Source organism: Solea senegalensis, linkage group LG15 (assembly GCF_019176455.1).
Source record: "Solea senegalensis isolate Sse05_10M linkage group LG15, IFAPA_SoseM_1, whole genome shotgun sequence".
NCBI classification, from domain to species: domain Eukaryota; kingdom Metazoa; phylum Chordata; class Actinopteri; order Pleuronectiformes; family Soleidae; genus Solea; species Solea senegalensis.
Genome location: NC_058035.1, coordinates 20,386,418 through 20,397,629, shown reverse-complemented (window position 1 = coordinate 20,397,629; position 11,212 = coordinate 20,386,418). Strand labels below are relative to the sequence as shown.

Below are 11,212 nucleotides of genomic sequence, written 5' to 3'. Positions count from 1 at the left end.
TCTCACTGCAGGGCTGATGATACACATATTTGATTTGGCTGAGACTTTCCTGACACAACTCTCCCAATTATCTGGGCTTGAACTGTGACTGTGACTGACAAACCTTCCCTTCTGCTCGGCCACTGGCCCTTTGCAAAAAAATCACATAGTGATATGATTTTGATAAGAATGTCTTACTATAATATGATTGTGAGAGAAATTTCTAATCTTCTGCCATCTTTAAGTTTAATTACTTAGTTTGTTATTGTTATAACCAGACCTGGTGTTCAATATAAACAGCTATGACTAGGCATCTTTCAAGGTTCCCTCAATGTGGGCGGAGTCCTCACAGCGCAGCTGCATGAAACTACCGACTTTGTTTTACACGCGACACACACAGACTAGTGACTTGTATGTAAAGCAGTTGTTTTCAGTGTAACTGAATCCTTAGAATCAGTTCATTGAACAGAGTTGTTCAGTACTTCATCCATGACCGGAGCACAGACTCCGCCTAACACAGTCACTGGACTGAAATACAGCGGTTCGCTGGTCGCGATCAGCAGTGCTGTTGCTAAACGCACCAGACTCCTCTGTTAAATATTGAGATTTTAGACATTTCCCTGGTAATTGTTAGACCAGGGGTGTCAAACTCATTTTTGTTCAGGGGCCACATATAGGACAATTTGATCTCAAGTGGGCCGGACCAGTAAAAATAGTAAAATAATAGCATAATAACCTATGAACAACAAGAACTCCTTGCTTTTTTTCTCCTTTGTTTTACATTTAATGAAGGATATTTTTACAAAACAAGACATTTCTTGAGAAATATAAGTGCAATTTCAACAATATCGTGCCTAAATGTACTATTTACACATCACACTGGATCTAAAAAGGCACAAACATTTAGTCACGGGTATCTGGAAGAGAAAAATATTGTATTTGACGTTACGTTTAATCGTAGTGTGAAATTTTAACGAATTCATCCTGTGGGCCGGATTGGACCCTCTGGTGGGCCGGATCTGGCCCCCGGGCCGTATGTTTGACACCCCTGTTTAGTTAGATTAATCCACGTTTTTAGGATTTTTAAGTCTTTTTAACTGATCTAAAGTTTGGCATTGCTCGTCTTGCTCACGCCTCTTCCACTCTGACCAATCAGTGGCCGGCAGTCTGGCGACGTCACGCATATGATCAGCTCCGCTTGCTTGGAACCTCAGCAGAGCAGGTACTTAAAAAAGTACCAGGTACCAGGTACTATGCTAAAGTATAGGCTTTACTATATAATGATTTTAATGTCTTACAATACTTTTGACATTGTTTGATGCCACCTACTAAGACATTTTACTACACCATCAGAGAAACAACTCCATGTACAACCAGTGAATGATTTAACAGTTTTTAATCATAATTTTGTACAATAGATTTTACAGTTTTCACGAGCTAAGAGGTTAATGATGACGGACAGCTGAGGGAGTCTGCGTCTCCACAAACAGATGGGATGGAGATTCACCATCTTTACTTCATCGCCTCTTTTTTTTAAATCTTCATTTGTTTCCAACCGCAGGGAGAAGTGACCCGAGCTTTGAGCCCTTCAAGAACAACCTCCACAATGACCAATGGGATTCAAGTACAAAATCACATTTTTGAAAGTTTCTTAAGACTCTATTCTATAAGAAATGTAATCAACCCCATTTTTGTCACTCATAACATTCCTCATTTTCTCACTTCCCATTCACTATGTTCACCCATACGGCCTCTGCGACCTCTGGCCATAAAAAGCCTTCAAACTGTATGGTATAGAATATATTTATCTCTAAGCATTGGTTTGTTTCCTTCACAGTCACCATGCAACAACTCGTACTTATTGTCACCGTAATTTTTTTCAGTGGTGAAAACCAAAGTAAGTATTCGAACAGCATTGAACAGTCTTTAAAAAAAAGAAATCAAATAAAAAGATGAGCAATCCAAACTGGGCAATCTTGGGCTGCTCCGTCTCCTTCACTTTCAATGCACTGACATGAAAAATGTGTGAAAGTTAGAAAAATAAGTTCAAATCTTAGCCAAGAAATAAAAAAAACACAAAAACAATAATATATTGAAGCAATGTCATCAATGTGGCTATGGTACAAAACAATATGCTTAGGAAATACAGTCATATTTAAGTACAGTAGGAGAGTTACATTGATATCGTCTTCCTCAGATGCAATAATATTCTATACTCATGTACATACTGGGAGAAATATACACATTATATTTGAAGTTGTTATAAAAGAAAAAAATATGTATCTGCCTATGTTGTAACTGAATGCCAAAATAGCTCACAATGCTCTGGAACGGAATATCATCGGACGTGTATTCGTCCAATGTACTGTTTCAGCCAAGTACATACGGTGCATGTGCCATGTTTACGCTCAGCAAATAACATCCAGGTTCTACTATACATAAACCGTGTTCTGAGAAGCGGCATAAACCCAAGCAGCGTGTGCCCGACGCAAATGTTGTGACGCTGCAAACTCTGTGTGTGTGTGTGAGACAGTAAATGACAGTGTGTGTGTGTGTGTGTGTGTGTGTGTGTGCGAGGTGTTGAAGGTAAACGCTCCAGGCTCATGACAACAAGAGCAGATGAACGACAGTGATTTTGATGACTTACACAGAGCAGAGAAGTCACATGTCTGCAGGAGTCATTTTTTCCCCAAAGAAAAAAACTCAATTGACCATTTGCTAAACAATGTTTTCCCTTAACATGCTAATGTCAGCGTGTGTGGCCTCATTACAATCACAGAATTACAAGCCAAATTGAGTTTGATGATTAAAACTCAGTTAGAGCAAAAATAACGATATAATAATAATAATCTTTGTATTCAATAGGAATTTGAAATCTTTTGTGTGTTTCTTAAATAAGTCGACTATTTTCTCATCAACATAACGTCTTTTAGCATAGCAGTTGAGGTTTTAGTTAGCAAACATCTGGTTCTGTGCTTCCCAAAGTGTGGGTCAAGCTCCTCTGGTGGGTTGTAATGGTACTGCAGGTAATACATAATCGTAAAAATAGCATTTATTTTTCAACATACCCTTGAAGAAAAAAAAACATCTATAATATTTATATAATATTCCTGTCTATTTAAATGTTGTGATACTTTGTAATAAACATTTCACAAAATTTAATAATTAAAAACAAAAATTGTTGGCAAACTGAACTAGAAGATGCTAAGTCAACAAAGCTAGAAGTAGTAATAGTATCACCTTTAAGATGTATATGATCTTCAAGACATTGAAATACATTTTTGGCAAATTTGGCTTTAATATTCTCAAGTTTATTTTTGGGAAGTATTTACACGTTATTTTGAGTTGTTATATTTCACGTTGAGTCATTATAGTTCCTGGACAAATTCTGCACTTTTACTACACATACAATCCACATTTTTCCCAGTGCATCTTTGTTATAAACTTAAGGTAGAACGCGATTTGAATGTATTTATATTTAATAAACTTAAACTAGAACGCGATTAGAACATGTCACTAGTTCGTTCAGAATCAGCCGTTTATCACGGATGACAGATCGTCCTACGTGATTTCCGTATTCCAGCCAAATGCGACATAAACGTCACTTCCACGGAAGCTCAGCTTCTCTCTGAGTCAATGGCGCAGTGGGAGGGGGGGGGTTGCGGACGCTGAGCTTCTGCATGATGATTGGGGGAGATGCCTGAAAGGCGGTACCAGGTTTTGATTGACAGATTTGCAGAAACATACTCGACAGCGGAGCCTTTTCCGTCGCAGTCCTGTGTGGATTTATTCCAGGGAAGTCTGTCAGTCAAATCCCAATCAGATCACGGGCTGGGTGACCGACACCTGGTGAAAAACCTCTGCCAAATGAAATATACCGATCAGTAAAGTAAGAGTAACACTTCTAGACATCTTTTAACTAAGTAGTATTGTAATAGAACAATTTTCTGATGAGATACTGTACTTTTACTCAAGTTCGAACATCCAGTGTGCCATACACTTGCAGAGTACCAATTCCAGTTGGCCACAGTGCCACAGTTATGATGCTGTCAGGTGTTGGGACAGTTACTAAAGACATGGCAAACGGTCAATTTAAGTCATTTACACTCCAGACACCGACATGTGTTGAACAGTGACAAGTGAAGTGACAATGAAGATGAGGATGAAGATGCTGTGAGCGACGGAGGCGTCATTACCACAATAATTAGCTCGACATCGAAAGAAAAAAACGCTGTGGTGAAAGTGAGACAGCTTCTCTGACACTTTCCCACAGAGAAACACATGTACAATCACTAATGAGTGGAGTGGATTCAGCCATCCACAGCCGCATGGGAAAGGAGCAGTAGCAGGAGCCTGGCGGCAGCGGTGTGTGTCTGTGTGTGTGTGTGTGTGCATGCATTTGTGTTCGTCTGAGTGTGTGAAAATGTGCAGTACGTGTGTGTGGTGGTCTTTGCCTGTGTGCTTTGTTTGTGTGTTCAGTTTGAACTACAGCAGACGCAGTTTGGGCGCAGATGTTGTAACGTCTGTGGTGTAAGTCGTGTTCACCCTGTGAAGAAAAAAGGTGATTTTTTTAAATTTAATTGTATGTTTATTTTCTGCGGGTAAATATCCACATCAGCTCATAAAAATGCCTGATCACGTCATTATGAAGCAAACACAGAGCACAGGAGAGCGTGATTGACACCTGACAGGCTGCCCGTGCGATGAAACGTAGCCGTGACTGAACCGACTGTGACTTTTAAGCGAAAGATTCCACCGATAGCCTCAACACACAAACAGACGTGGGTGAAACTCACAAAGAAGAAACAGAAATCATTGTTCATTTACATTGTGGGAATGGATCCAAGAGCCACCAGCTGCGGTTTACTGGAATGTGATCCTCGAGTGCTTTGTCCTTTCAGCCCAAGCGAACGACATGAAAGCTTTGAATGATCCATTTTTCTTAATCAACGAAGAGAACGGTAACACACAGCCAAACTGAGTAGATATAGTAGATCACTGTTTTAGCACAAAGCTGCAAAAAATAAACTACGAAAAGAAAGAGAGAACAATAAAAAACAAACAAAAAAAAATCTACGTACAAATCAAAATAGAGACAGATTCCAGAGGGAAATTAAAGTACAACAGTTATTACTGAGAGAAAAAGCTGATCATTTCTTTGCATCTTCTTTTATACAAATGTGTGTTTGTCAGTCCACTGTAGCTTTTTTTGCTGTAAAGCGCTGAGGCTACAAGTCGCCCAGTGAGAGGAGTGTCGGGAGGCTGCAGTACCACAGCCAGACCAGCGGGAGCAGCAGAGAAGCCAGGCCTGCAGGCTGTCTGGAGGGGGACGAGTTCTTCACAATGGCGTTGGATGTACTTGGACTGTCTATCTGAGGGTCCTAAAGAGAAGAGAGACGAGAAGAAAGAAAGGAAAGAATGTGGGATTAGAGTTTTATTCATTAATACAGTCAACATTACGTGATATAAACAAGCTTGTTTTCAAACAGCTGTCTACATGTGATTATTGATTTTTGAGTTTGTTTCCTTTCTGACGAGTTTGTGACCCCTGGTTTAACGAAAACATGACACTGTTTGAATAAATATCATCAATCATCAAAAAGTTCATATTTCCATCTGGTATGACACAGTTAAAAACAAAAGGTTGTGTGTGTGTGTGTATATATATATATACATGTATATACAATGTGTGTATATACACATATACATATGTATATGTACAACATATCTCCTCTCCAGTGTTCTTTGGCGTGCTAATAAAGCTGTGAGCTAACGGCGGGGTCATCTCTCGCAGACCTGTCGCTGCCTCCATTAAATGTCATTATTGTACGATGACATTTACTGTGAACTTTAAAAGCCACCAGATAAGCAACAATCCCATTTCGGCCTGAGAGGAACTACAAAGAAGAGGAGTTTACAAAGGAGGCAGGAGCGATCGCAGGGGCGGTGGCTGTCGCAGGGAGGTCGTGGACCTGCAGCAGCGACGTAGCATTCGATTTTGGGGCGGTTTGATGACGTGAACAGGTGTCATTTGACACAGGTGCATCTAGCATTTCTGCGTAATACCAAATACCAAATACATACACTAGACCAGGGGTGTCAAACTCATTTTTGTTCAGGGGCCACATAGAGCACAATTAGATCTCAAGGGGGCCGGACCAGTAAAAATGGTAAAATAATAGCATAATAACCTATGAACAACAAGAACCCCTGTGTTTTTTCTCCTTTGTTTTACATTTACTGAAGGATAATTTTACAAAACATGAAATTTCTTGAGAAATAAGTACAATTTCAACAATATCATGCCTAAATTTACTATTTACACAGCACACTGGATCTATAAAGGCACAAACATTTAGTCACGGGTATCTGGAGCATTTGACATTACGTTTAGATTAGCGTGAAATTTTAACAAATTCTTCCTGTGGGCCGATTGGACCCTCTGGCGGGCCGGTTCTGGCCCCCGGGCCGCATGTTTGACACTCCTGCACTAGACGGATCAGTGGATCAGTTTAGCTTCTGCTGCCACAACATTGCTGACAGAACAAGCAGAGAAGTGAATGAAAGATTCATACATTTTTAGTGGTTATGGGCTAAAATCTCAAAAAACAAGTTAAACCAGACATGAACTGACCTTCTGCAGTGTGTGACAGAGAGGCAGCACAGTGACACACAAACGTGTTTTTTTATGTCTTAGTGAGGACACATCATTGACATATTCCCTTAACTAATCCTAACCCTAAATCCAGGTCTTTCGCCTCTAACACCGAGCGTATCGAAGACGACACGTTTCCGTAATGACGTGACGCTTTGTGCTATTGGAAAAAAACGGTTTCTGAAAGCTGTGAAGTTGCCAGTCAACGTCAGTGAAGTCATTTCATTTGCTTTTTTGCATTTTTCGGCCTGTTTTTGGACACTGAGACAACAAATGTCATTTTAAATATGTTTTATACAGCTCAACTTTCTAATTTAACACACACAATCTAGTGTTCATGTAAAACTACAGTGTTTTTCCTATATAATGCTCTTTTTCTTCACAGTCAATTGTTAATACACTATTTTCACATGCAGTACATGCCAGATATTGAAAGTCATTCTGGAAAAATGGGCAAAAAGCAGTTAGTTACAGGACATTTTCTGGTCCTTTTATGGTTAAAATAAGCAAAATAGTCCAGGTGGACATTTTGAGGCTTAGGGTTTAAAGGGTTAATGGACTAGAAAAGACTAGAAAAAGTGCTATATCAATGCAGATCACCTGCCATTTAGAAATGGACAACACATTTGACAGAGCATTTTATGACATGCAACAAGCTTACCACACAGAAGACGCCATCAACCGTTGAGTTTGACTTCAGTTTCTGAGCCTGCAATAGACAAAGAATTTCAGTCCAGGTTAAAAATGAAAAAATAAGATCGACACAAAGAGTTTGTGAATGAAAATAATCCAAAACAGCAACCATTTATTATTATTATGTGTGTTTTAAATCACTTATTTTGTTTTTTTAAACTCAGTTAACTCAGTTGTCGGAGCTCAAACACTGTGACTAAACATCCAGTAATCATCACCGTGTGTGAGTGTGTGTTTGCACATTCAGGGAAGGGGAAGATGAAATGGGGAGGGGGGAAAAACAACACAATAACCTTGCAGAGTTAAACCCGAGAGCCTGTTAAAATTTAACAGCCTGCAATATTTACACTGAGAGAAGAAAGAGCGAGGCTGCACACAGAGGCACAGTCACAATGCGATTTCATCATTTATCACTTGGTGACTGCCTTTGATTCACACGCGCTCAAACACAGACACCTGCCATGTGTGTTAAAGGGTGCTAATGCTCTGTATGACAATACATGTGAATTCTATTCATTGTGTTCATTTTTTTCCTTTTTTTTATTTGTTAGGTGCTTTGCAGCATATGCAAGTTGTTGTCAATGCTGGATTCACTGTGTTTCCACTCAAGGGACACGTACATGCAGCTGCTCAGTGGAACAGCCAATAGGAAGTGTCCTACCTCTCTTTAAACCAGGGGTGTCAAACATGCGGCCCGCCAGAGGGTCCAATCGGCCCACAGGATGAATTTGTTAAAATTTCACACTAATCTAAACGTAATGTCAAATGCTCCAGATACCCGTGACTAAATGTTTGTGCCTGTATAGATCCAGTGTGATGTGTAAAATTTCATGTTTTGTAAAATTATCCTTACAAAACAAAGGAGAAAAAACAAAGGGGTTCTTGTTGTTCATAAGTTATTATGCTATTATTTTACTATTTTTACTGGTCCGGCCCCCTTGAGATCAAATTGTGCTGTATGTGGCCCCTGAACAAAAATGAGTTTGACACCCCTGCTTTAAACTGCCATGTGATTGGACAAAGTATCGCACCATGGGCCAGGATTCTAGAGTCTACGGGAGGTGCAGGACTCTCGTTCTCGTTTGCCTAACCCAGCTTTAAAAGTTTAGTGAGTGAGATTTAGCGACATCTGATGGCGAGACTGCGGATTGCAACAAGTGGAGGACTCCTACGGTGGCCTTAGCATACCAGAAAAGATGTTCGTTTTTGTTACCTTATGCCTTGGGAGCCTTTCAACATTGTTTGCGTCGTAAGTTCTCACAGGATCGACCGTGCTGTGAGCGCTGCATTCGTTTCACTTGCTCTCATGCGCTTGAGTTAAGAATATTCAAATATTGGACACCACTGGGTATTCAAATAGCATTTTTACTAGAAACACACTAATGGCTATGTATGCAATTTCTGACAGTGAAGCCTCCTGAATGCTACACATTAAACCTTTGAAAGTGACAGCTCATCTGAACCTCAGAGGAGAGTCAGGACGACCTGCTTTATGCAACTTTGCGCTCTATATGAAAGATGAATACGGTCAACAAAAAGATGTTGAAACAAACATTATTCAGTGGTGACTCATTTCATTAGTAATCTCCATCCTTTCCTGTGTGTGTCTGTACTTCGGGTGCATCACAGACAGAGTGAGAATCAGTGATTGCCACTTATGTTGATTGCAAGGCGAGTTGATTTGGTGCTCGCTGATAAACACCTCAACATCTATTGTTTTGTGTTGTTGGTAAATGAAATGGCTGTTGATGTGTTTGATCAGTTTGTGGCCAAAAAAATAAATAAATGACTGTCTCCTATAATGACCGGCATGCAAATGTTACGTCACACTGATGACGCCCCAGGCAGGAAGTCCATGTGGGCCCCATTAGGGTTACATGTTGCTAGCCTTTCCAGTCTACCGTGGGTTTGAAGTGGGCACATTCTGCAGGTCCCATATGGTTTCAGGGGCCCACATGGAAACCATGGACAAACTCGTTTTAGACCCTTGACCTCAAGATGTTTTTGTCTTTGTTTGTTGTTTTTAAATAGACATGAACCCCGTTGATGTCTGATGTCATCAATGTAATCAAGTCCATTAAAACTGAGCTTTCCTCTCACAATGTCATGAACAATGTAAGAGTAACTTCATACATTGCAATTTTAGTTGTTCAGAATTTGGGATGTTTAAAGTAATTTTAAGGAGGTTATTTTTAATGTTGCATTTAAAAAGAAATACTAACCCTAACCCTAACATCCGCTGACGTAACATGTGTAACACGTGTGCCTGCACACAAACACACACACAAACTACCCAGAAATGTACAAAAACCCACACAAGTAGAACACCCAATAATTCATTCATTATCTTCATCCATATAAGGCTCATGGGAGAGCACACTGTACAGGTCACCAGTCCATACAGAGACGAACAACCATTCACTTTCACATTTACATCTATGGTCAATTCAGTGTCCAATTAACCTCTGCATGTTTTTTGGACTACTCTTGCTTTTGTAGTAAGAAGACTCAGGTTCGAGCCCCGGTTGGAACAAGGGAGTTTGCATGTTCTCCCCGTGTGTGCATGGGTTTTCAGAATAATACAGTAAATGGCTGCAGGATACAGACCTGGGATTTCAGACAAAAAAATAGGGTTTTTGCAGGATGTTACACAAAATACGCACTCAAAATAAAAACTAATAATAACAATAATATAATATTACATAAAATGCTTAGATGGAATGATGTCTGGCTTTGTGGACAAATTGTTTTTTCGGAAAGACATGAAAATATAAGTGGTCTGGTGAACACGATGACTTATGATCCATCTGCGTTTCCAGTCATTGTTTGTTCTTATGTCTCTGCCAGAAGACCAAAATAATAACCTGGATTCTGGAATCCTGAAGGCACTCGCTGGTGTGTGAGACGCCAGCGTGTTGTTATGATGTCTCAACTATGTTTTAAAATGGAGAAATCGGGCAATTTGGAGTCTGTTGTTTATTAGTCTCGTCTCCCTGAAATAACGTGTAATAGTTAAAGCAACAATCTGTCTCCAGATCAAAGAACCACGCAATCCTGAAATCACTCCTACGTCAAAGTTGAAGCTGTGTTCAAGTTTCCTTCAGGCAGCGATGGGCACTTTACATGGACACTATTTTCTTTGGTGGAATTTGGTTTTGGTTTCTTTTGAATCGTTTTTCTTCATTAATATGTTGTTCAACATGTTGTTTAATATGTTGGTTAGTGTGTTATTCCATTTCAAAAGAAATATTTTTATTTAATGTTAAGCCCGTATCACCGACCCCTACTGAACAATTGCCTTTTTCTCAAAAACTGTTTCTCTCACTTGACCAGCCTCGACACTCAATGGCGCCCCAGGTCATTTGAGTTTGAGACCCCTGGTTTATAAGACAAGATAAGATAAGTTAATTAAAATATAATGTAAATTACCAGAATATTCACAGTATGGGCTTGATATTTGCAGTATAATCAGGATTGAACATGATACGTATATATAATATACTTGAATTATGTTGAGGCCACTCCTGAGTTATAGAAGGTCTTAAGGAGTTCTCCCTGCACTCCTTAAAGGCTATATTAACTTGTTTTCATGGTTAAAAACCTCCTAATCGCTGCAAACGAGCCGATCAAAATATCTCCTCACTGACGCTCTCGTCAGCCGCGCTGTTTCAGACCAAAACCACACCCCCAGAACGTGGGCTGTGTTGTGATTGGCCAGCCAACGAGAGCTTTCCCACTGTCCTGTGATTGGCCAGGTACCTGGAAGTGACGTAATAGATAGGCCAGCTCTCAGATACACAGCTCCCCCTCTGGCATGGTGGATGCTCTGCATCTCAGCAGCTACAATGAGAGTAGTTCTTCTTCTTGATGAAGTGTTGGTTTGGG

The 11,212-nt window shown here is 40.0% G+C and overlaps 1 protein-coding gene across 2 annotated transcripts in view; it reads right to left on the bottom strand.

Moving 5' to 3' along the window:
* Positions 1-4,559: 4,559 nt before the first annotated feature.
* The window catches only part of gfra1a (gdnf family receptor alpha 1a), a 123,261-nt gene continuing 116,608 nt past the window's right edge, over positions 4,560-11,212 (bottom strand). For both annotated transcript variants that reach the window (XM_044046455.1, XM_044046456.1), the window contains 2 exons: positions 7,296-7,343; positions 4,560-5,360 (listed from right to left, as the gene is read on the bottom strand). In XM_044046455.1, coding sequence (XP_043902390.1) covers positions 5,208-5,360; positions 7,296-7,343 — 201 coding nt within the window. In that variant the 3' untranslated portion in view covers positions 4,560-5,207. The remainder of the gene's footprint in view (positions 5,361-7,295; positions 7,344-11,212) is intronic.